General features: G+C 51.1%; 8 protein-coding genes across 8 annotated transcripts; 3 read left to right on the forward strand and 5 right to left on the reverse strand.

Moving 5' to 3' along the window:
* Positions 1-49: 49 nt before the first annotated feature.
* On the reverse strand, positions 50-4,249 carry JCM6883_003898 (uncharacterized protein; the record flags this gene model as incomplete). The annotated part of the gene is made up of 4 exons (XM_076631979.1): positions 50-793; positions 862-1,027; positions 1,092-1,811; positions 1,881-4,249. 4 exons carry the CDS (start codon positions 4,247-4,249, stop codon positions 50-52), a joined length of 3,999 nt encoding a protein of 1,332 aa, XP_076488102.1.
* A 484-nt stretch (positions 4,250-4,733) lies between these two features.
* On the reverse strand, positions 4,734-6,011 carry JCM6883_003899 (synaptobrevin family protein; the record flags this gene model as incomplete). Its single annotated transcript, XM_076631980.1, has 5 exons — positions 4,734-4,738; positions 4,898-5,391; positions 5,493-5,602; positions 5,847-5,884; positions 5,975-6,011. 5 exons carry the CDS (start codon positions 6,009-6,011, stop codon positions 4,734-4,736), a joined length of 684 nt encoding a protein of 227 aa, XP_076488103.1.
* Positions 6,012-6,342: 331 nt separating this feature from the next.
* On the reverse strand, positions 6,343-8,860 carry FOL1 (trifunctional dihydropteroate synthetase/dihydrohydroxymethylpterin pyrophosphokinase/dihydroneopterin aldolase FOL1; the record flags this gene model as incomplete). The annotated part of the gene is made up of 4 exons (XM_076631981.1): positions 6,343-7,324; positions 7,388-7,626; positions 7,694-8,149; positions 8,213-8,860. 4 exons carry the CDS (start codon positions 8,858-8,860, stop codon positions 6,343-6,345), a joined length of 2,325 nt encoding a protein of 774 aa, XP_076488104.1.
* Positions 8,861-9,089: 229 nt separating this feature from the next.
* On the forward strand, positions 9,090-10,589 carry CWC25 (U2-type spliceosomal complex subunit CWC25; the record flags this gene model as incomplete). Its single annotated transcript, XM_076631982.1, has 4 exons — positions 9,090-9,120; positions 9,180-9,208; positions 9,274-9,534; positions 9,603-10,589. The coding sequence occupies 4 exons, from the start codon at positions 9,090-9,092 to the stop codon at positions 10,587-10,589; spliced, it is 1,308 nt and encodes a 435-aa protein (XP_076488105.1).
* Positions 10,590-10,932: 343 nt separating this feature from the next.
* Positions 10,933-11,512, reverse strand: LTO1 (ribosome biosynthesis protein LTO1; the record flags this gene model as incomplete). The annotated part of the gene is made up of 2 exons (XM_076631983.1): positions 10,933-11,185; positions 11,277-11,512. The coding sequence occupies 2 exons, from the start codon at positions 11,510-11,512 to the stop codon at positions 10,933-10,935; spliced, it is 489 nt and encodes a 162-aa protein (XP_076488106.1).
* A 415-nt stretch (positions 11,513-11,927) lies between these two features.
* JCM6883_003903 (uncharacterized protein) lies at positions 11,928-14,127 on the forward strand (the record flags this gene model as incomplete). Its single annotated transcript, XM_076631984.1, has 2 exons — positions 11,928-12,224; positions 12,286-14,127. The coding sequence occupies 2 exons, from the start codon at positions 11,928-11,930 to the stop codon at positions 14,125-14,127; spliced, it is 2,139 nt and encodes a 712-aa protein (XP_076488107.1).
* A 148-nt stretch (positions 14,128-14,275) lies between these two features.
* On the reverse strand, positions 14,276-19,569 carry JCM6883_003904 (uncharacterized protein; the record flags this gene model as incomplete). The annotated part of the gene is made up of 11 exons (XM_076631985.1): positions 14,276-14,349; positions 14,427-14,565; positions 14,614-14,757; positions 14,820-15,076; positions 15,142-15,237; positions 15,315-15,407; positions 15,468-15,574; positions 15,643-16,181; positions 16,249-17,300; positions 17,378-19,127; positions 19,198-19,569. The coding sequence occupies 11 exons, from the start codon at positions 19,567-19,569 to the stop codon at positions 14,276-14,278; spliced, it is 4,623 nt and encodes a 1,540-aa protein (XP_076488108.1).
* Positions 19,570-19,982: 413 nt separating this feature from the next.
* Positions 19,983-24,631, forward strand: RPB2 (DNA-directed RNA polymerase II core subunit RPB2; the record flags this gene model as incomplete). Its single annotated transcript, XM_076631986.1, has 13 exons — positions 19,983-20,128; positions 20,201-20,479; positions 20,544-20,694; positions 20,769-21,056; positions 21,129-21,320; positions 21,455-21,772; positions 21,843-22,814; positions 22,879-23,313; positions 23,385-24,067; positions 24,135-24,221; positions 24,281-24,354; positions 24,430-24,459; positions 24,531-24,631. The coding sequence occupies 13 exons, from the start codon at positions 19,983-19,985 to the stop codon at positions 24,629-24,631; spliced, it is 3,756 nt and encodes a 1,251-aa protein (XP_076488109.1).
* Positions 24,632-24,665: the final 34 nt, after the last annotated feature.

The raw sequence follows: 24,665 nt of genomic DNA on the forward strand, positions 1-24,665 counted from the left end.
TCGAGACCAGATCAATGCGGAAGAGTTACAGAAGGAAAAGATTCTACTGCTAGGACAACAAATGACTCAAGTTCCTATGCTGTTCCTCTAACGTTTCTTTCGGGATCTCGTTCGTCAATTCATTCAAGAACGCATCGTCCCTTTCTCTGAGCCCTTTCAAGTCCACCTCGGACTCCGTACAAGGGTACGAAGAAGTCGAATCGAACGAGCGATCTTCTTGATTCTCGTCGTCTCGTTCCGAAGCGAGTCCTGTCGAAGAAGGTCCATTCGTACTCGTCGCGGCCGCAGTCTTTCGCGAGGACGGGAAAGGGATTCGGGAAGGAAGGGAAGCGAAGGGGAAAGTCGATTTAGTGGGAGACGAGAGACTGCCAATTGAGGATTTTGGGAACGCCATCGTCTGCGAGATCAAAGGGGATCCGACGTCGAGTTTCCCGAGTGCTTCGAATCCCATCGCGGAAGATGCGTTCGAATGCATCGAGACCGTTCGTTTTTGTCGGAACGTCGAAGGGATGGGCGAAGAAGGAGGTCGAAGCGAAGTCGATGGAGGCGCGAGAGGGTTGTCCTGATTCATCGTGAGAGTTGGCGAGCCGGGAGGAGAAGTGCTTGTCGCTGGAACGATTGTCGAAGGGGAACTGACACGAGAGGCTTTGCGTTCTTGCTCGAGTCGCGTGATTTCGAGTTTTGATTTCCGAAGTTCCTCGAACGCCTCCTCGGCTCGAAGTTGCCAAGCTGCTCTACTCGCGATGAGGTTCTCGAGTCGATCGATGTAGACTTCGTTCTCTTCTCCAAGGTGCTGGACGACGTCAACAAGCGGTTTAGCGTAGACTCTGCAGAGAGGCTGACTGAAAAGTTCCGACGAACCTGTTTAATCTCGGCTGAGAACAGTTTCTCCTGCTTCAACTCCGACTCGTACGTATCACGCTCACTCCGGACCTTTGCGAGAGTTTCCCGAGTCTCTTGAAGCGCCTCGAATAGAGCATCTCGTTCAATCTCCGTTTTCGACAATTCGGCTTTCACCGCTGTATATCTGAACACAGATAGTCCTGTCAGCTTCGAGCTTCGAGAATAAACGTCGGAGAGGACAGACGAACTTGAAGAAAATCTGTAACTTATCAAGGCTTCGAACTTCTTCCAGTTCGGGCCTTGCCGTACTCGTCGTGGTTGATTCACTGTCGTAATCTGTCGTGAGAGGCGCCTTGTCCTGATCCGATGCGAGAGATCCGGTCGTCGCGCTTCGAGTCCTCCCGAACGTGTTTCGACGAGGCGTCGAGGGATACCAGCTAGACGATTCTGAAGTTCTCGTCTGTTCCCGTCGTCGAGGGCTATCGACGGGCGGAATGAGCCGGTGAACGCTCTGTCGGGGAGCGCGAGAATTTGGTGAAGATGGGGAATCGAGAGATAGGTCTCCTCCTCCTCCTCCGAGCGCTCTACGCTGGATTTCTCTCCCGACTCCGCTTCGGAAGAGACCTGTGTCCCCGAGTCGACTCCTCCTCCCGCTTGATCGACTCGGAGAGACTGGCTCAGTCGAATGAGGTCGTTTCGTCCTCGTCGTCGAAGAATCGATTCCTTCTTCTTGCCGGACGGAAAAATCGTCGGTCGAACTTTTTGAGCGAACCCTCGCGGGAAGAAGTAGTTGACGATGACTAGAGGGACTCTTGAGAGGTTCGGATTGCGAGTCTGTGGTATCGAAGCGGTCGCTCTTCGACGGTGAGGGCGGAGGAAGACCTGGAAGTGGCTTGAGCTCGAGTTTCGTTGCGGCGGAAGGAGAAGTCGGTCGGGAGGGAAGCGAGCTGTCGGGCACGTTGTCAGTCCTGTCCGGCAGAGACTCAATACAGTCAGTAAGTTCTAACACGACCCGACTGTAGAATCATACGACGGACCTGACAGTCGAAAAGACATCGTCCGTCAACTCCTCCTTCTCCTCCTCGTCCTTCGATATCGACGAATCGAACGTCGCATCCCCCGCATTTCCAACATATCCATCTCCCCCTCCTCCTGTTTCGCTCGGACTGTAAACTCTCGAAGAACTCGTCGATCCCAACAACCTCTTCATCCGTTCGTACGCGTTCTCAACTTCAACGATACTCCATTTCCGAGCGGTCCTCGGTGTGATCGCATTATCGCTCAACACTGGAGATCCAGGTGCAGAGGGACCCGAATCGAAATCTCCTTCGTTTGCGTCGCCTCCTTCTTCGGTGAAGAATGATCGAGGTGTACCGGCGAGTGTAAGCTCTCGTTCCATTTTCACGATTTCTTCTTCCATTTGCGCGAGCGTGAGTTTCTGCTCGGGTCCTTCGCCGTTTTTCCCGCTGCTCGAGGGATGTTTGGGAGGCGACGAAGTCGGACTTGTCGGGGAAGGAATAGCGTTTTCGCGTAGAGATGACTGAGTGAGAGGTAAGATATCGAGATAAGTCGAAAGCCGGAAAGGGTGATCTGCTCCAGGCGAATTTGTCGAATGAGTAGGCGAAACCGGTCGACTTTCTTCTCCTTCCTCAGCCTCCTCCTCCTCTCCTGTTGGCCTCCCAGTCTCGGCTGTAGGTTCGGGTCGAGAGTGTTCGGTGTCGGGTTCGACAGTCTCGAAGGTCGAAGATCTCTTCTCCGCTCCGTCGAAAGTCGGCGTTCTCAACAATCTCAATTCTGCTAATCTCGCCGCGTAACTCCCGACGTGTCCATTCGAGGCAGCTCCTCCTCCTCCTGACTCGTCAGATCCGTCTCGTCTCAAAACGGTAGCGAGTGCCGGAGTCGAATCGAGGCTCAGTTGAACGGAAGAAGGAGATTTCTGGACTGGTGAAAGCGGAACCCTCGACAACGCAGGAGAAGTCGAGTTGTTCTTCCGAGGTGCTATCGAGATTGCCTTGAGAGTTCTTCGAGGATTACTGAGAGCCGGCGAACCTTCAGTTGGAGTAGGAGAAGTCGCCTGAAGTGGTTGAAACGGAACCTCCTCGAAATTCGATGGGAAAGGTTTTGACGGTCTTCGCTTCACAGTAGCTCCTCCTCCTCCTCCTCCTGCGACTTCATTTGGAGAAGTGACGAGAGTTGAGCCGAAACCGAGACCTGTACTCGAACGTCTCGCAGCACCTTCTGACAAAGTTTTCCCTCTTTGCGCTTCGGAAGACGGACCTTGAATTCGAGTAGGACTATCCTCCGGGCTAGGATTGTTTGAAGACGATATCACCGGGGATAACGAGTGTCTTCTATACGCTAGATCGTCTTTCAATCGATCATTATGTCTCTTCTGAGCCCTCGAAGAAGAATCGATCGATGAAGGTAACGTCGATTCCTGACTCATACTCGACGATCTTCTCGGGAACTGAAGAACCGAACTCGAAGAAGAATCTCGGATTGATTGACTCCGAGAGATCGAGTTAGGCGATTGCTGTTGTTGTATCGAGTTCGAATTCGAGCTGATTTTGGGCAGAGTTGCACCGGGGAGAGTCCGAGAGTATCGATCTGAGAGAGGTGGGAACGTCATGTTGAGAGTCTCGGTTTCTCGGATTTGAGGGGCTCGGAGAGTCGAGAGTGGAGGAGCGAGAGCAGGGCGTGCGAAATCGGTAGAGATTCGATTGAAGACGGGGAGAGGTTGCGAGGTTGGAGAGAGGTTCTCGGAAGTTTGGGGTCGACGAGAAGGGGCTGGATTTGACGATGAGGTACGAGGAGGTCGTGGGGACTGTAGGGAGGAAACAGGAAGCGGAGGAGGGAGATGGTCTTTCGAATTTGTTCGGGCGAGGAGTGAGTCGACGGAAGGTTGAATCGTATTCAAGGGTATCCGGTCATTTGTATCTCCCAAAGAGTTGATCGCCGGCATACTCGCACTCTTCGAGAAGTTTCCTCCGTTCATCTCTGACTTCTTCTCCCTCGTTTTCTCCCTTTCGACGATATTCGATCCTCTCCCACCTGTACTCTTCCTCCCACTCGCGGCTCGTTTCACCAATTTCTTCGGACTATCCGCGCTCCTGACTGATCCCTCGTTTCTTCCATGAATCGTCGCGCTGTTCTGGCCTAAAGATCCCTTCCCTCTATTCGCGATTGCCTGAAATTTCTCCCTCAATGCCTTGAATGACCCCAAGCCGTGGTGTTTCTGTTTCGTGCTATCGTTTGGGCCTGGTCGGAAGGGGATTACGGAATCGAGAGATTGTCGACGGTCGAGAGGGAGAGGGTCGATGATTTCGAGAGAGGGTCGACGGGCTGGGTTCGAGACGGATCGATTCCACCGTGAAGGGAGACTGCCGTAAGCCATCGATGTTCGCATGTTGCGCGTGCAGTCCCTTGTGAGCTGCTCTGGAAGGGGTCGTGGAGAGATCAGTAAACAATGAGAGCCAAGGCAGAGGGAGGGACTTACGCGACTCGTTAAGGCCTTAGTCTATCTATTTATCTATTATACAGATGCTCTATACGCGTAAAAAGCGTGTTTGGTCAGATAAGTGTTGTTGGATGAAGTGAAGGAAAGAAAGAACGATCGACGACGGAGAGTCATTCAAGTTTCGACGACTGCCCAGCTGGGCTTTCGTGCTATGTACACATTGCGCTAATGAGCCTGCATTCGCGCTCGAGACTTGCAAAGCGCGATCGTTGCGCGAGTGAAAGCCAAAAGAAAACGACGACACTCGAAAGTTTCGCTTTCGTCACGCTCAGGGATGGGTATTAACCAGTGTTGCAACAGTACAGAAGGAGAGGTAGGAATGGGTAGTGTATCCAGACAGGGCGGTAGAGACGGAGGGCGTAAGGGGGAGAGATTACCCTGTAAAGAGTTCAAATAGAGGTCAGCTCGAGCTCCTTCCAACCGATTCACTGGCCAGATCTAGCGACTGCGACTGAGACCATCGAGGGTACTCTCAAGCGTCCGTTCGGTCGAACCAGGGCCCAAGCTTGGGATCAAATGAAAGAGAAAACGACTCACAGAATCGATAATAAACGAACACGAAGAACAACAAACCCCCTAGTCCGACGGGAGCCCATTTCCTAATCAAAGCATCTGTATTAATCTTTTTCGCCGCTTTCCGATACTTTAGACTCTCATCCCTCAAACTCGAACTCATCGTGCTCATTCGATCGAGACTGTCTCCCCTCCATAACAAATCCTCCATGTTCTTCGTCATGATCCTTGTCACATCTTGCAAGTCTTCGTTCAACTGTTCGAGGCCACTAGCGACTCCGGTACCCTTTCCCGAAGCTTCGGCCCCTCGTGGATCGAGATACAGCCGCTTCGTGCGTTGGATAAAGGTGTCGAATTTGACGAATGCGTAAGGTCGAAGCCCTGGTTTAAGCGACATTTCTGGTGGGTAGGAACGGGTGAACTCGTTCGAGAGTTCGGAGAGGTAGGAAAAGGCGAGTTTTCGAGGATAAGAACGGTCGGCGATGGTGAGGTACACGATTGAATCAGAGATGAGGTAGCTGTACATGCCGCAGAGGGTTGTATCAGTGACCGTAGACGTTGAGACGAGCACAATACGAGAAGAAGCAGGAGGCGAGATGGGAGAAAAGTGAAAACTGACTGAAGGGTACAAGCTCCGCTCTCGATTGAACATCTCGGCTCGGACTGCGGTGTCAGCCGACGGAAGATAAGCTTTGCTTGTTGCTTGTATTCAGGTAACTTGCTTTGATCCTGCGAAACAACGGGAGAGAGAGGAGCAGTCAGAACGAGGATCTTTCCAGAAACGCGCTCACCGGGCAAGCGTTCGCTGCGTGATACCATAGCTCATACAAGATGTAGCCCAGCTCATTGTCCCCGCCCTCCAGCTGCTCCGTAGCTCGTCCTCGAACCACCGCGACTTATCCATTTCCCTTTCTCCCATCATCCCCTCCTTGTTGTGCCGTGCAATGGTATAGCGATAGAGACATATACTCACTTGCTCATCATCATCATTCGAAGCCGCCAGAGGTAGTCCTAGAGGAGAAGAAACGATTTCAAGATGAGTGAACTCGTGGCTTTCCTTACGCGTTGAGCGGGAGCAGACGGAGAGGAAGAGAGACTCACCATCTGTTGCTCGGGCGATGATTGTACTTCTGACCATCTTTGTCGACGCGAGGAAGAATCGAAATGAGACGACAGAAGAGATGAGCTGGAGTCGTCTCGATCCGGGTTTCGCAAATCTCGTGTTTCGGTCGCGATACTCAAGCGACAGCGATCTGTCTGAAGAGACGTCCGAGGAGTGAAGCGGGGCGGGACAGGCGAAACGGGACGAGGGTTCCGGGACATTTTGCGAGCGAAATCCAAGTTTGCGAAAAGCTTCTGCGAATCGACGCAACGAAATCCCTTCGGTTTCTGTACGTAAGTTCCGAGTCTACCGGGAGTCTAGCAGTTACACGACATGTTGACCCAGGAATCCTCCAACACGGACAAGATTACGACCTATAAATTCCATCCGCAACCCTGACTGCGTCTCCTACCTCTTTCGTATCATGTACCCTCGCAACCTCGCACCTTCCACTCGCGACACACGCCGTAACACCCACCGTCGTCTCCAATACCCTCTCCCTCGCCTCTTTATCAGGTCCCAAGAATTTCTTCCTCGACAACCCAACGAGTACCGGAAACTCCCTCAACAGCTCCGATTCCCCAAACAGTTTATCGAGGTTCCTCAAGAGCGTAAAGTTCTGTTCGGACGTCTTGGCGAACCCGATCCCTGGGTCTAAGAGGATATTCCATCGAGCTATCCCTGCTTCGAGGGCAGTTCGAACCATTTCTTCCATTTCCCTCCTCACTCCAGCAACGACTCCCTCGGAACCGTACTCTGTTAGACTCGTCATTGTCTTCGAGTCTCCACGGGAATGCATAAGGACGACAGGAACTCCGAGGGTTGACATGGTCGATAACATCCCAACTTCTTTTCCTCCATGAACATCATTAATAATATTCGCTCCCGCTTCAATTGCTGCTTCTGCGACCGAGGGTCGAAACGTATCGATCGAAATGGGAGTCTTGACGTTGTGATCTCGTCGAAGGGATTCGATCAACGGAACAACTCGGGAGATTTCTTCCTCCTCTGATACATCGTCCGCTCCGGGTCTTGTCGACATCCCCCCAATATCGAGAATATCACTCCCCAACTCGAGATGTCGTTCCGAAGTTTCGATCGCGGTTTCTAGAGAACTGTTGAGTCCTCCATCGGAGAATGAGTCGGGAGTCGTATTGATTATTGACATGAGCAGAGTTTTCGTTCGAGTTGAAGCGCAAGGGAGAGAGGAAGGACGAGTGAAGGGGAAAACGGATTCGGGAGAGAGGGGGAAGACACGGTGAACGGTGGAAGGGGTTGAGGATAGCAGGAGTTCCAGATGTCGAGTTAAGGTGAGGGAGGTTGAGGGATGTAAGCGTTTGGGGGCGATGCTATAGACTGATCGTGTTAGCTACTGACTCCTGAGGTACCTAGCAGAGGAGAGACGAGCGAACTCTACCAGCGGTCGGAGAACGAATTCCCTCTCCTGAATCGATTGATGCGGTACTTTAAGCCACCTATCATCCTTCTCCGACTCTTCTCGTGTCCGTTCGAAGACCAAATCGTCGTAAAGGAGTAAATCGAGATCGACCACTCGAGGTCCGTTTCGAAACGTCGTGAAATCTCTTCCAAGACGCTTTTCGACCTGCTTCAATACCTCGAGGAGCGCAGGTGGTGAGAGATTCATCTTGATCTACAGAGCAAACGCTAATCAAATCAGTGATTGATGAGAGAGAGAAGAAAGGAGGGAATGGACGAACCTCGATAGCGGCATTCAAGAATCGATCCTGATCTTGATGATACATCGCTTCACTCTCATACAAGAAACTCGTATCCACCACTTTCACATCCTCCTTTCCAATCTCCCTCAATTCCTTCAAAGCATTCATTAAATTCCCGACTCGATCACCTAAATTCGTTCCTAATCCAATGAAAGCCGAGTGTTCTCTCGAACTCCCGGAAGTCGAAGTTGAGAGAGAGCGGGTGCCGACGAGGGGGGGATAGAAGTCGGATCGAGAACGAGTTACTTGAACTGAAGGGTGTTTCGCAAACATTAATGCGACGGGTTTCGCTACTCTAACGGTTGTTCTCGGGACGTTCCAGGTTGGGGGAGATGAGGATGAGGAAGGGGAAGGAGGAGGAGGAGGCGTAGTGATGATTCGAGCGAGGGAAGTCGTGATTAATTCGATAGTGAGCGGTTGCGAGGTCGAAAGATGCTGTCAAACGCTCGAAACGAGCATGAGCTTGAGAGTCTTCTTGCCCAGAAGGGGGTAGCTCACAGATTCCAATTGTTTCACCATCCCCCTCCACCCACTCCATCCACTTCGAGCTCGATTTATCATTTCGTATCCTTCGGCGGCGTAAAAATCGAAATCGCAGATCACTTCTTGTTCGTCGATTCGTTCGCACGGATTCAATCCGATAATGATGTACCTCCTTAAACCTCTGATGAAGAATTTATCTTCTTTCGTAGTCTCTGCTGTTGGGAGGAGGACGTAGTCGTCTAGCGAAGAAGATTTCGCAGAGGAAGAAGGAAGTTGTGAATAATCGGATCTTGAACGGGTAATCGCTACTCCGATACAGTCCGCCGTGAGTAAAGCTCTAGGTCTCCTTAATTCCAACTCTACGTTCGGTGCGTTCGCTTGAAAAAGGACGACTTTAGCGATTTCCTCCGCTACGAATTCAAGCGATAATTCCTCCTCCTCCTTTTCGTTTAGGTCGGCGATATAAGTTTCGATCGATTTCGTCACGGTACCGTAGTTGAACGAGTCTTGTAAGAGGTTATCGTGTTCTGCTTCAGCGTCGACGTCGGTTCGGATCGAGAGAGTACACAAGAGGGGTTGTTCCTTTGATGCGCGTTGCCAGTGGTCGACTTGAAGGGCAGAACAACGTAAAGAGAGGTCGGTTACGGTGATCAGGTCTCGCATTCGAGAGGAAGTTGAGGAGAGAGAAGGAACAAAGTCAACACAACTCTCCTTCTCTCCAGTCACTTCCAAAGCGCCAGATCGCCCTTCGAGTCGAGACCTGAGCCATACAACAAGCTAGACAGGCAGCAGACTTTGATACGTCGACTCAGTTCGCGTAGAATTCGATTCCCATCCGTTTCATCTCTCTTTCCCTTGGTCAACCCCAGGCCAACGCCTTACTACAAGCAACATGGGTGGTGGAGATCTCAACATGAAGAAATGTAAGCTCCCCCTCTCTATATTCGTTAACTCGCGACTGACCGAGAATCTCTCTTGGTAGCGTGGCACACGGGGACGTTTCAGAACCAAGTGAGATCCCTTTCTGCGCTCACTCTCATAACAATACACTAACCGTGAGAGCGTGACGACGGTAGGAACGAGTCTGGAAGAAAGAGCAAGAAGCTCTCGCCGAGCGTAAAAAAGTTCAACAACTCCAGAAAGAACTCGAACAAGAACGAGCCGTCCAAGAACTTCAACGTCTCCAAGCGGAAGCAGGAGGAGGGAAGAGAGAGGAGAGGGTTGAATGGTTGTATGCGGCACCGGCGGAGGGGAATGGACCGAACGCGGAGGAATTGGAACAGTATTTACTTGGGAAGAAGAGAGTCGATAAGTTGTTGAAGGGGAATGAGGAAAAGGTAAGTCACGAATGCACTTCTCTTTCTAGAGAATTGAAGAGAAGCTGATCCGGTTGAGAGGGTGGCAGTTGATGGCGGAAAGTTCTGGTTCGAATGCCCCTGGAGCAGGAGGAGGAACTTTCACTGCCTCGAGCACGGCAAATACCGCACGAGATACGGCCGCGAAGATTCGGGAAGATCCGCTACTCGCGATCAAGAGACAGGAACAGTTGCAGTATGAGAAAATGTTGAAGGATCCGAAACGATTGAAGGAACTTCGGGCGGCGAGGGAAGGAAGGGGGAGTACGAATGGTTCGGGATCGTCATCGAAGGATGGAGGAGAGTCGAAGGAGGAGAGGAGAGCGAGGAGGGAAGCGAAGAGAGCGGAACGGGAGGAGAGACATCGAGAGAAGGATGGAAAGAGAAGGGACCACAGAAGGTCGAGGGAGGATAGTTACGACGATAGTGGGAAGAGTAGTAGGAGGAGGATCTCTAGGTCAAGATCAAGGTCAAGATCACCGAGAAGAGATTACGATGATCGAAGATACAACCCTTCAACTTCAACTTCTTCGAGATACGACGACAGACCTCGATACTCCTCTCAGAACGATGATCGTCGACCACCTCCTCCCCCATCTCGAAACTACCACCACGATGAACGTCCTCGCTCCCCTCCTCCTCGCAATTCTTCTCGACCCTACGAACAACGACCTCCTCCCTCTCGCTACGATTCCTCTCAACGAGCTCCCCCGTCTCGTTCAGCGGCACCCTCCGCCCCTTCAGCGTCAGACGAACTCGCGCGCAAAGCTGCTCTCGAAGCCCGACTCGCGGCCATGCAATCCTCCGCCGCATCTCTCTCCACCTCTCGAGCCAGTCGACTCTCCGCAATCGAAGCTCTCGATGCGGCCGAGAAAGAGAAGGAAGATAAAATGTTACGAGAACGAGGGAGGGCCGGGGATGGAACGGGACCGAGGTTTATGAGGGAGGTAGAGAAGGGGGTTTTCTCGGGGAAAGGAGGAGTCGGGGAGAGGATTAAGAGGAGTGGGAAAGTTGGGATGGTCGGGGATCGAGATTAAACTACTCGCAAGTGTCTAGTTGTGTTTTTTTGTTGGTTCTGCGATTCCTGTCAGCTTTACCCTACCCTATGAAAAGGAATGAGTTTTGTCAGCATTCATTTGTTGCACAGCGAGCGCTCACTATGAGAACGAACCCTGAACTGAACAGCATCGTGATTTTCAAACTACATCTCGTAGCGTTGACTCGCATCGCCCAGAGCCCGCGGACTGTCTGACCAAAAAAGCAAAATTGCTCATTAGACGTTTTTCAGCGAAGAGTTTGTGCGGAACCTGCTCACCTGCCTGTCGATATACGACGTCCAGCTCCGCCGACTTGTACTCTCCATGTCTGAGAGTCGTCGCCTTATAAGCTCATTCCCATCTGTTTCAAATCCCCTCCATTCGTCGTCGTTGTCGATCCCGAACTAACCGCCATTCTCGACCTGATCCCCAACGTAGCACAAACCGTCTTATATTTCGATCTCAACGTCGACAATTGTGCTGCGATATCGACTCGAGCTTCTTTCGTCGAGGATTCCGAGAGGAGGGACGACGAATCGTTTGAAGAAGGGAATGCTGCTACGAGGGAAAGGATTTGATCGAGTGCTTGCATTGACCTACTCCCGGCGTCATCCTTCCATCAGTCTCTACATTTCCTCGCGAGCTTCCCACAGCAGGAGAGGAAGGGAGGGAGAGAAGAGAGCGAACCTAGTAGATCCTTTCCCTTGACGTTCCAAAATCACTTTCCATAACCTCGCGACCCCTTGATAATACCCAATCTCTTCCCATAACTCCCAACTCTTCTCTCGACCTAATTCTCGTCCTTCGAAGAGACCGTGCAACTCGCCGTGAGGGAGTCCGGAATTGAAACCCGAGGTATAGAATTGGGATTCGAGGTCGAGGAGGGAATCGAATTCGCCGGAGTGTGTGAATGGGGAGTTCATTCTGGGGTAGGGCTGATCGTCAGGTGGATTGAGGAAGCGATGGAGGAAGGAAAGAGTTTCATCTCTGGAAATTTCGGAATTTATTTCGCTGAGGGCTTCTCCTTTCCCTTTACCAACTGCCCAACCCAAGTTTACAGGGACCGAACTACGAACTAGTCAAGTCACGCTAGAGACCCCTCACCAACCTCGGCAGCAATCCCAGTCCCGTTTTGCCGCTGCTCATTGAACTTCATCAACTCGCTCTCTCTCCACGGCGGTATCCGATAGCTCGACGACCTTTCAGGGCTAAGAAACACCTACGAGACTGAACCCGCAGCGCAGGTGAGCTCGCTCGATATCTCTCTCGGCTCACCGTCCTAGAATTCTCTCATCTCGATCAACCTCAGCAGCTCTTCACACACTCTCAGCCATCACAATGCATCGAGTCCCCCCACCTCTCGGCGACACTCTCTCCTTCCCCTCCAATCGATCCCTCCTTCAACCGAAATTCGAATCCTACAAACTCGCGCTCCCGTCCTCCTCAGTCTCTCGTTCGACTTCGTACCCACTCCCGACTCCTTTCGAAACGCGAGCGTTGGACGATGGAGTGAGATTGAGTTTCGCAGAGGTACAGAGTAGGGCGAAACATAATCATTTGGCGAGAGGAAAGGGAGGGGAATTGGTTTGGATTGAGAAAGGAGGGAAAGTTAGAGCGGCGAAAGTGGACGGAAAGGTACGCTTAAGTCTTTAACACTACCCGAATGAAGGGTTGTTAAACTCTTCCCGTACGCTAGACTGCGAGCCTTTCGATTCACGACGTGGTTCAACTTCCGAAACCGTCCCCCTCTTCGTCGACTAGTCCAGACGTAGCTCCAGCTTATCCCGTAGCGATCGCCCTCTCCTTCACACAATGGATCGTCTCGAACGGCCTGCAAGAGCTTCATCTCCTCACGATTGACCCATCAACCTTGAAAGGTCACCTCGAATCGACTTTTACGATTTCCCCCTCTTCTCTCGTCGCGAACCGGCCTCTCCACCTGCACCGAGCCGATATCTCGCCGTCGAATCCCGACCAAGCACTCGTCCTACTCAGTGTCGCGAAGAAGGAATCGAATTCCAATCCGAAAAGTCAAGATCCCCTCGATACGGATCAACCTAAACTCGGTGCTGCTCAATCTCGGCTCAAAATCCCTTCTACTACCTCATTCGAGTACTTCTTAGTCAAGATCCAACTCTCTCGAGAAGGAGGAGGAGGAGGAGAGCTCAACCCGGAATGGATCGTAAAAGGGGATGATTTACCCGCATTCGTTCATTTCGATTCAGAAGGAGAAGGAGGGGAACGATACTGTATTGGATCTTCTTCAGCTCTCACTACGATCGATACTCCTCATGCACCTACCGAATTCCCAAGTACTGAAATCGATCAAGAAATGACCAAACTCGAAGGAACTGATCCATCTCAACTCCCTTCTACTCCCTCCGTCTCGATTCCTAAACCTCCCCCATTCTCCTGGTCTCAAGACTCCGCCTCCCTCACCGTCGCGTTCCCAATCCCCTCGACGACTCCTACTTCCTCGATCCGAATCACATTCTCGAAACTCTACCTCACTCTCCATATCGCTTCCCCTTCTTCCGCCGTTCAAAACTCGATCCCCTTGTTCAACTTGCCGAGAATCAGTCATAAGAAATGGTGGGGAGAGATTGATCCACATACTTCTGTTTGGACGTTCGATAGGGAAGCGGAAGGAAGGGATTCGAATTTTGGGATCCTGACTCTCCATCTCGAGAAACAATTCGCTGGGACAAAATGGAGTGATGTATTTGCTACTACTTCAAGACCAGAAGGAGATGGGCAGAAGATTGTCGAGTTGAATGAAGAATGGGAGTACGAGGAAGTTTCAGAAACGGTCGATCCTTCGGAATTGGCGAAAATTTCGGAAGAGATGGAGAAATGGACGAGGGGGATCATGGAGGGTGGTGGTGGTGTGTCGAGCTCGAATGAGGGACTCGGGCATGGAGTACCGACAAGTTTGATGGGGGATGAGATGGATGTAGAGATTGATGCCGATTCGGGGAGGAGTATCGTCGTGAGTTGGATTGAGGCGAAGGATTCACAGAAACCGAGGATCGTTACGCCTCATCCGAGTGTTCCGTATTCACTTCTATCGACTCCTCTACCCTTCTCCCGTTCCTCCTCGACTTCTCGCTACGATTCTTCGATTACGATTAAACACGATGTCGACGGATTACTCTTCATCTCTCCCTCGTCAGGCAGTGACAAATCCTATCAATGGACTCATACTTCGACTTTCCCAGCTCTCGCGTTCGTTCTCGCCACGAAACGAGATACGAAATTCGTCCTTCACCATCTCGACAAATTCGCTCTCGCGTTCGACTCGCCACCACTACAACCTTCCACGTCCTCGGGATCGTCTCGAACGGAAGTCGGAGGAGGCAACTTGTTCGTTTATTTCCTACCAGGGGGGAAGGAAACAAAGGGGAAACAATTGGTTTTGAAAGTTGGAACGGCTTCGAGTGGATCAGTCATGGGAGTTGCTGGAGTAGAACTCGAAGGAGGAGAAATCGCGATCGTTGCTTTATGTGAACGAGAAATCGTAGTTCTTCGTTTGAACTAGCTCTCATGAAACGAAACTTTCTTGAAAGAACGGAACAGACCGGGAATCACTGGAATTGCGAAGGGATGGCAAGAGACAATGTAGAGAAGAAGTAGGAAAGCAAAAAGTAATGATAGACAACATTCGAGGGACTGTACAAGGGCCGAATTCAATTGTCGTATTTGTTGTAAAAGGCTTCTTCCGCAATCTGAAACATTGTACCTCGACACAGAGGCTTCTTACCTGGAATCCCATCGCGAGTGCATCAGTGTGTGACCTGGAAAAATGAGGACGAAGAGAGAAAGAGGAGAGAGACGAACAGTAACAACGAAAGTTTTTCCCGATTTCTTGACGAAGTTTCTGAGCGCATCGTTGCCATTGATTCGTCGACGTCAACCCAGCTTGCGCCAAACGGGGTTCAGTCTTTCCGAAATAAGAGATCGTGATCTCGTCGCCAGGCTGTAGTATTCGAGAGAACCAGAGGAGGAGTCAGTCGCAACACTCAACAAAGCGAGAACAAGATTCGCTCCCCTCGATGTCTCTGTGAGCTACGTAGACCCAGAGAGGTCTTGTGACGTTCCGTTCATCGACATAGACAGCTCTAGGTAGAATATTGAACCCTTCACAAGTATGATTCGCGAATCGAGTCCACTTTTCACCGTCGACGAGATGGGTTAGAAACGAGCACTCCATGGGAGGGGCAAATGACTCACGTTACCGTAGGAGAAAGCGTCGATATCGTAAATCGAAGTGAACCCTTCATCATCATCATCATCTTTGTTCGGTTCTTTCGCGATTGGAATCGATCCCGCTCGTCCATCGGGAGTCACTTTCGGTTTACGACCGAGTTTACTAGATTTCTTGCAGGTCGGTACCGCTCGTGGTGCGACGACGTGAGAAGCGTTGATCGAAGGAACGATCATTTTGTCGGCGTCGACTTTCGGTGCAAGGGCTTTGTAATCTTCGCCAACTAGAAAGTGAGCAGGACGATGAGTCGGCTGCTTCATTGTAGAGTAGAGAGAGTGAACGTCTTACTTGTCCACGAATCGAGAGAGTAAGTGTAGCATCGATGAGTTTTGCTGTAGACGAGAGTGTCTCGAAGCGCGGCTTCTTCGGTGGGAATAAGCTCTCCTGCTCAAGTAGTCTCATTTCTCGTGAGTGACTCTGTTTTTCACCAGTTGAAGAGGACCAAAGACGAGAGAACTTACCAGCGTAAATCCCAAGCGGTTCTCCTTTTTTGATCGTTCGTTGAACGTGCGATCCGACGAGAGGGTCATTGTAAGAGTAAGGATTGCGGATTCCTATGCGCACATGCTCTTCTGTCAGAGTCTGTCAACTTCTGAGTGGAAGCGCATACGTACCCCAACCTTTGTCTTCTGTGCGAAAAATATCGATCGAGAGCGCTTTCTTCTTCCCGACGACTCGATTGATACATCCATCGCCGCAGCCGCATTGAGAGTTGCATTCTCTGCGTGAATTCGAGCAGCATGTCAGCAAAGTAAGACGGACTTAGGAGAGAGAGGGAGAAAGACTCGCATGATCGGATCATCAAAATCTGCAAACTTCTCGTCGAGGAGTCCGTGTTCGTTGTAAGCAAAATCTTGATGACCTGAACGCGGTCCACCTCCGACCCGAGTCGTCGAAGCTGCGATTTGACGTTGAAGACAAGCGCACGTCTTTCGATTCTCTGGATTTCCGCAATCTCCGATACAACCACAACCCGAAGCTTGATCTGGAACGATTCCATCGGCGTAGATGACTCGATTCGTGTAACAGAGTTCGAACTCGGGGGAAGAGTAATCGGTAGGTCTCGCGTAGTCGAGAGGGATGATTCGAATCGTGGGTTGTTCTCCGGGAGGGAATTCTTTCGAGTTGGCGTCGTAGATCATCTGTTCGTATAAGAGCTTGTAGCCATCGCGGAGAGGAGGTTTCCCGTCGGGGTGAAGCTTCTTCCATGCTCGTTCGCGCTTTTGAACGGCAGCTTGAAGAGTTTGAGGAAACTCGTCGTGGAGGTCGTAACTTGGTCCAGCGATTTGTCGTAGATGACAGGGTAAGAGTCGTTGTTGATGTTTAAACTGTTCATATTCGAGGTCTCCCGTCAGCAAAGTCAGAGAGCGACGAAAGACTACAAAGATCACGAACCAGTCTTTCGTCCAATTCTTTCGGTTGAGAATCCGATACAATCCTCGCATTGTCCCCAACGATCAAAGGAGCTTTCATCATTCTCGAATCATCCTCCGTTTCTCGACCTTCGACGGCAAGGGTCGTTCGAGACTGCTTCTTCGCCGAATCTGGCGTACTCGTTCCACTTTCTGGCGATGACGGGCTCGCGCCGTCTGATTCGGTTCTCCTTGAACGTTTCCTACGTTCTCCTCGTCCATCGACCGAGTCTTCGGGCTTGCGTTTCCTTCCTCCTTCAGTGACGGGGAGAGAGTCGGCGGGTAATGAAAGAGGATCGGGCGAGGAAGAGACCGACCTTTGCGCAATGACGGGAGGAGGAGCGACGAAACGTCCGGATTTGACGGCTCTGGCTTTCTTGAGATTCATCGGCGGTTTCGCGGCGGATCCAGTCGATTTCCGGGCTTGGGTTGATTTCCTGGCCTCTGTCGATTTGACGGGTTTTGGGGGTATCTGCTTCCGCGGCTCTTGTGATGTTGATGGAACTGTTACATTCGCGGCGAGATCGGGATGGGGAGTAGACGACGACGTGTCGATTCGAAGGGTAACAAAGTTGTTTGCGCTTTGTTCGAGATTGTCTCTTTGACCCGTGAGTGACGAATGTGACGGCACGAGAGTCTTCTGAGAGGGTGAAGGAAGGAGGGCTTGCGTCACTTGCTGTTCGGCGTCGTCGTCGCTGTCCGAGTCGGAGGCGAATTTCGCAATAATCGGTTTCTTCACCTCTTCTTCGCCGACTTCCGCCATCTCGATATCCATAGCTCGTTTAGGAGCTGTCGGAGCGACGGTAGTCGTCATCGATCCTTGACTTGGCCCGGACGCGTCGTCCTCGCTGATCTCGTCCTCTTCCGCGAATCCGGTTCCTTGCTGAGGGAGGGACGTCGAAGGGTTTCCTGGAGGTAGCTGATCGCCAACTTCGTCATCAGATGAAGATTCGTCTGCATCGTCTGCGAAACCTTTTGGAGTTGTTTGTCGTGAAACGGGGGGAAGAGAAATCGATTGAGCGGTTGATTCGGAAGCTGGTTGTGTGGTAGATCGTCAGATTCAAGCGATGCTGAGCCCATTACTAGCCAGAGATGACGAAAAGTTGACTTACGAGGGTCGCTCTGAAGAATCTCCATCTTGTCATCGACGTCCTCTCTTTCCTCACTTCGTTCCTGCTCTGCTTCTGCTCCCGCCCCTCGCGTTCCATCTTCGGTGATACCGTCGACGGCTTGAGTAGCTTCTCCGTCCTTCTCCAGATCCATAATTCGATCCATCTCGAGTAACGCCGCAAGAGCAGTTTTTGCCTTGTCGACTCTTCCTCTGTACTCCGCCGCGGTCGAAACTCCTTCACTCGCGATGATCTGATAGAGGACATCGTCCCATTTGTTCTTATCTTGATCGGCGAGTGTCGAACGAAAAGCTCGAGTCTCTTCCTCTAGCCGAGGTAATTCGACATCGCAAAAATGATCCAACTCTTCCGCCTCTTCACGTTCTTGAGCTTGACGAGCGCTCTCCGCATCCTCCCGGGCTTTCCGAGTCTCTTCCTCCTGAGCCCTGGCTCTCGCGGCCTCCTCGAGACGAGCCTTCTCCTCGACTTCTCGTTCTCTCGCCGACTCCTCTTCAATACGCCTTGTCTCCTCCTCTTTCTCCTTCGCGATACGTTCCGCCTCGATCCTTTTCTCTTCCTCAACCCGTTCTCTCTCCAGCCTTTCCCTCTCGATTCGATACCTGATCCTCTCCACTCGTTCACGTTCAATCCTCTCCTTCTCCAGTCTCTCCGTCTCGAGCCTCTCCTTTTCTACTCTGTCAGCCTCCTCCTGGCTCTTCTTCGTCTCCTTGGCCAATCGGTCTTGTTCCTGTAAGAACGCTTTCCTCGCCCTCAACTCTTCCATCTGTTTCTGTAATCTTTCCAACATTTGTTCTTCCCTTCTTTCAATCTCGAGCTTCGATGACTCGTCCGAAACTGTTTTCTGAGGTCGAGTCGAGACGGGGATTGAGCTTGAGACGATTTCGAGATCGGAACTTGGATCATCGGGTTCTTCGGAATCACCGCGTTCGGAGGATGAGGAGATGTAGAGAACTTCTGACTTGTTGTTTTTGAGAGGTGGAGCATTCTGAGATTGCGTCGGGGGAGAAAGTCGGGAGGTGGAAGCGATGGGTTTCGACGGGGAAGGATCGGGAGGGAGAGGTTTTGTTTGTGTTTGTGGTGAGGGAATTGGAAGAGGAGGTTTCTGGGGCGAGATTAGATGTGCTGTGGCTGGTAGAGAGGCAGCGGAAGTAGAGGGAAGTGATTGTGATTGAGCAGCGGCGGAGGTGGAAGAATCTGGATTTTTCGAAGTGGGAAGATTACTCGATTTCGTCGAGGGAGAAGCAGTCGATGCTGAGATAGCGGGATCTGGTCGAGCGCCTTGTTTTTGTCGAGATGGAGAACCTAGGGACTGGAGCTCCGGCCGTTGATTGTCGTCGTGACTCGGAATCGAATCTTGATCAACTGCCTTTTCTTTTCCCTTCCCGTTCCCGTTGCCAGCTCGCGGGGTCTGATCGAGTGGTTGAGCTGAAGGGGATGGTTTCGCATTTGACCTCGAGACACTCGCGCGAATAGCGGCTGAGAACAAAGTCGATTTTGGTTTCGCACGAGGAGTCTCGTTTACGTCTGTTTGAGCCGAGCCTTGACTCCCTGCGGTGACGGTCGAGCTACGAGGTCGACCTTGTGATGTAGAAGTCGAAGCGCGAGGTTGTACAGGTGCATCTGGTTGAGTTCGGGACGGAGGAGGACGCGATTCAAAATCGAGGGAAGAATCCGAATCTGTGTCCGAATCAACGTCGATTACGACAGGACGTGGTGGTCGACCCGCCGTGGACTATGTTCCGATCCAAGCATCAGGTCAAATCGACGAAGCAGATAAATTGGAGAAGAATATGAGAACTTACTTTTCTCGCAGCTGTCGGAATACGTCTCGTACCAGCTGCTGCGGTTCGCTTCCTCGGAACTTCAGTGCCGTTTCCTTCGTCACTGTCATTGCTGATCTCGAATACTGTTCTCCCTTGATGCTGTGAAGAGGAACCGGCTTCGAAAGTTGACTGAGATACGTTGATTCCATGCCTCCCGCTTGCCGTCGTTCCCTTCGTGCGGCTACTGCCAGCGACAGCGGACCCTGTAGTTGCGTTTGCTCGTGAATTGGGGTTGTTGACTGAAGCTGCCTGTGACTGAACTGTCGAGCGGGAAGTCGAAGCGATTGGGGGAGTTGATCCATCCGACTCGTCGTCTGTTGTGAGACTCAAGTCGATCACTTGCGTCCCCATTGGGAAGCTGTCGAAACCGGAACGAGCGGGGAGAGTGAGCAATTGAGCCTCTGTAATCCGAATTGAATTCGATTGGAATTGACTAAGCTACCCTCTCGTTCGCTCTCTCCCTCACCCTTCCCGACCCTCTACTCGACGAGGTCATAGTTCGAGAGGTTTAATTACACTCTACGACACCCCTCCTTCCCGAGCGCGCTCAACTCTTCGGTCTCCTCTCCCTCTCTCCGATCAAACGACCTCGCGACTCTCAACGTTCAACCACTCGATCGCTCCATTCGCCTGTCTGATCGATCAGTAGATACTCCTAGCTAGTTAGCGCGAGTCGTATCGCCCGTCTCCCCCTCTCTCGACTCGTACCGTGCCACCAAGTTTCCCTCATCAACCTCTCTCCCACTTCTTTTCCTCTTGAAACGATGTCGTACGACGCGACTGGGTATGGGTACAACGAAATGGAAGATCAGGATCCTTATGGAGCAGGTACGGGAGCTGGATTAGGGGAAGAAGGAGGTGATTACTATTCGGGTGAAATGGATGAAGATGTGATCACTCAGGAAGATTGGTACGTTCCTTTTATCCTCCTGGATACCCACTGTGAGTAATACTGAGTGTTCTGTCGGTTGCGTGAGTGCAGTTGGGCGGTGATTGCCTCTTATTTCGCTACGAAAACACTCGTTTCGCAACAAATCGATTCTTTCAACGAATTCGTCAACTCGACGATGCAAGAACTCGTAGATGAAGGAGGTGCTTTGATTCTCGATCAAAACATGCAACATTCGGGGAAAGCGGGGGATGTCACGAAACGATACGAATTGAATTTTGGGCAGATTTATCTCTCGAAACCGACAATGACCGAGGCGGATGGTACCGTTGCTCCTATGTTCCCGAATGAAGCTCGATTACGAAATCTAACGTGAGTCTGCATCGATCTCCTTCCGTGAAAGACTCGTTACTGATTAGTCTTTTCGAATTTGTAGCTACTCGGCTCCTCTCTACATCGATATGAAGAAACGAGTATTGATACAAGATTCGGAAGAACCTGACCCTGAAACGGGAGAGTTGAATTGGGTAGAAGAAAAGGAGGACGATGAAGATACAGGAGAAGAGGAGAAGATCTATATCGGAAAGGTAAGCTTCTTCCTCATCTCTCTGCTTTCGAGGGATTTGGGAAATGACTCACACTCCCATTACGTGATGAGTAGGTACCGATCATGCTTCAATCTCAATTCTGCATCCTCGACAATTTGATGGAAAAAGATATGTACGAGTTGAACGAATGTCCCTACGATAAAGGAGGATACTTCGTCATCAACGGTTCCGAAAAAGTTTTGATCGCGCAAGAACGAATGGCGACGAATCGAGTTTACGTTTTCGCGAAATCTCAACCTTCGCCAGTTTCGTATTTGGCAGAGATTAGGAGTGCGGTCGAGAAGGGAGGGAAAACGATTTCGAGTATGCAAATCAAAATGATGAGACGGACGGAAAGACAGGTTCGAAGAAGAATCTCTTTGACCTCGTTCCCCGAACGTCAACTCATGGTTGTTGGTTTCGTTCTTTGACAGTCTGGTCAAACGATCAAATCGACCATTCCTTACATCCGAGCCGACATTCCTATCGTAGTCGTCTTCCGAGCCCTTGACATTATCCCAGATCGCGACATTCTCGACCACATCTGTTACGACAAGAACGACTCCGAATTGTTCGAAATGATGAAACCGTGTTTGGAAGACGCGTTCCCGATTCAGAATCGTGATGTAAGTATACACCAGATCCTCCGAACGAGGGTTTGAGTAGTCTTACTGAACGTGCTTTTGCTCTCCGCTCGATCAATTACACCTCTTCTCTCCCGACTATTCACCCTTCGATGCTTCACTTCGTTAATACTCAGGTCGCTCTCGATTTCATCGGACGACGTGGTACCGTTACGGCGCTCTCTCGAGATCGACGAATCAACTACGCTTCCGAAATCCTTCAAAAAGAAATGTTACCTCACGTTTCGATGGCTCAAGGACAAAACACGAAAAAGGCCTTCTTCTTCGGATACATGGTTCATCGATTGTTACTCGCGGCGTTGGGACGGAGAGAGTTGGACGATCGAGATCATTTCGGCGCGAAACGTTTGGATTTGGCGGGACCGTTGTTGGCGGCTTTGTTCAGGATGTTGTTCAGGAAGTTAACGAAGGACGTCTACAGGCACTTGCAAAAGGTACGGCCTGATTCCTCGCTTCGTCGTGACACTTGAAGGGAACTGACTCTTTTGTTCAAACTTTTCGCAGTGTGTCGAAACTCAGAAACCTTTCAACATCAACTCGGCAGTCAAATCGACGACGATCACGAACGGACTCAAATACTCGCTCGCTACCGGTAACTGGGGAGATCAGAAGAAGGCGATGTCGGCGAAAGCGGGAGTTTCTCAAGTTCTCAACCGATACACGTTCGCCTCGACCTTGTCGCATCTTCGTCGTTGCAACACTCCGATCGGTCGAGACGGAAAGATCGCGAAACCTCGTCAACTTCATAACACTCATTGGGGGATGGTCTGTCCCGCCGAAACTCCCGAAGGTCAAGCTTGTGGTCTCGTCAAGAATTTGGCTCTCATGGCTTACATCTCGGTCGGAGGACCCTCAGCACCGATCGTCGAGTTCTTGGAGGAATGGGGATTGGAGAATCTGGAGGAGTACTCTTCGGATATGGCGAAAGCGACGAAAGTGTTCGTCAACGGAGTTTGGCAGGGAGTTCACCGAGATCCAGCAGAACTCGTTTCGACGATCAAGGCACTACGTCGAAAGGGAGACATCAAGGAGGAGGTATCGATCGTACGAGACGTTCGGGAACGAGAACTTCGACTCTTTACCGACGCCGGTCGAGTTTGTCGACCACTCTTCGTCGTAGAAGATCAGAAACTCGCTTTGAAACGTGCTCACGTCGAGGCGTTGCAACGGGAGGATCCGGTTGAGGAGGACGACCCACCGAAATTGAAATGGTCGGATCTCGTCGAGAACGGGATCGTCGAGTATTTGGACGCAGAGGAGGAGGAAACGGTCATGATCTGTATGACTCCGGAAGATCTCGAAACGAGTCGACAGTTCGCCGAAACTGGAACGGTCAATCAAGAGGCGATCGCTTCGACGGCGACGGTCAAGGCGAGCGGAGGAGTCAATACTCACACCTGGACTCATTGCGAGATTCATCCAAGTATGATTCTCGGTATCTGTGCTTCCATCATTCCTTTCCCCGATCACAACCAAGTGAGTTGACGCGTTCATCATCTCGCCTCATCGATCGAAAGCTGACTCGATTCTGTCGCTCTAGTCTCCTCGTAACACTTATCAATCCGCGATGGGTAAACAAGCGATGGGAGTCTACCTTACGAATTACCAAGTTCGAATGGACACGATGTCGAACATTCTCTTCTACCCTCAAAAACCTCTCGCGACGACTCGTTCGATGGAGTACCTTCATTTCCGAGAACTTCCCGCCGGTCAAAACGCCATCGTCGCGATTCTCTGTTACTCGGGATACAACCAAGAAGATTCCGTCATCATGAACCAATCTTCGATCGATCGTGGATTGTTCCGAAGTTTGTATTACCGAAGTTATATGGATCAGGAGAAGAAGAGCGGGCAGATTCAGTTGGAAGAGTTCGAACGACCGACGAGGGAATCAACACTGAGGTTGAAGCACGGCACGTACGAGAAGCTAGACGGAGATGGATTGGTCGGACTAGGAGAGCGAGTTACGGGAGAGGTGAGTCTCTTTCCCCTCGAACCTCTCCTCGAGTGTCTGATCACTAAGCTCGTTTGTCTCTCGCTCTGTAGGATATCATCATCGGAAAGACGGCACCGATTCCGACAGATTCAGAAGAACTCGGTCAACGACTGAAAACTCACACGAAACGAGATGTTTCGACTCCTCTGAAATCGACCGAGAACGGAATCGTCGATCAAGTCCTCCTGACGACAAACTCGGAAGGACTCAAGTTCGTCAAGATTCGAGTTCGTTCGACTCGTATTCCCGAAATCGGAGACAAATTCGCTTCTCGACATGGACAAAAAGGAACGATCGGAATCACGTATCGACACGAAGACATGCCGTTCTCAGCCGAAGGAGTGACACCCGATATCATCATCAACCCTCACGCTATTCCTTCTCGAATGACGATCGGTCACTTGGTCGAATGTTTACTTTCGAAAGTTTCGACGATTACCGGTAACGAAGGAGATGCGACCCCGTTCTCCGAAGTCACGGTGGAAGCGATTTCGGATCTCTTGAAGAAGTACGGATACCACTCGCGTGGACTCGAAGTCATGTACAACGGTCACACGGGGAGAAAACTTCAAGCTCAAGTTTACCTCGGACCGACTTATTATCAACGATTGAAGCACATGGTCGGAGACAAGATTCACGCTCGAGCTCGAGGTCCCGTACAAATCTTGACTCGTCAACCGGTAGAAGGTCGTTCTCGAGATGGAGGTTTGCGATTCGGAGAGATGGAACGAGAGTCAGTCTAACTTCACTCGTTCTCTTCTCCGACTTTCTTACGTTACTGACCTCTTGTCTTCGCTCAGTTGTATGCTTGCTCACGGTATCGCCGGGTTCTTGAAGGAGAGGATGTTCGACGTTTCGGACGGTTATCGAGTTCACGTTTGCGAAATGTGAGTACCTCTCGCTTCCCTTTCTCTGCCAACTTATACTGACTCTAGTGAACCGATAGCTGTGGGCTGACGGCGATCGCGAACTTGAAGAAGCAATCGTTCGAGTGTCGAGCGTGTCGAAACAAGACTGAAAGTAAGTCGAGACTCTTTCCCTCGTTTGCAGTTCCTCGCTCATTGACGTTGATCTTGCCTTCGTTTTCTTCCGCAGTTGTTCAAGTGCACATTCCTTACGCAGCGAGTGAGTCTTCCCTTCCCTTCCCCTCTAATCTCTCCCCGCGCATTCGCTGACCCTCCTTCTTTTCTCCTCAGAACTTCTTTTCCAAGAACTTCAAGCTATGAATATCGCCTGTCGCTTTGGATTTGAGGACCGAAACGTCGAGAACGCCGCGCGTCAGAACTCGGCAATGTAAAATTCGTTTGATCTTGAGAAAGTTGCAACTCTTT

Source organism: Sporobolomyces salmoneus, assembly GCF_050403485.1.
Source record: "Sporobolomyces salmoneus JCM6883 DNA, S_salmoneus_JCM6883_v1_ctg21, whole genome shotgun sequence".
NCBI classification, from domain to species: domain Eukaryota; kingdom Fungi; phylum Basidiomycota; class Microbotryomycetes; order Sporidiobolales; family Sporidiobolaceae; genus Sporobolomyces; species Sporobolomyces salmoneus.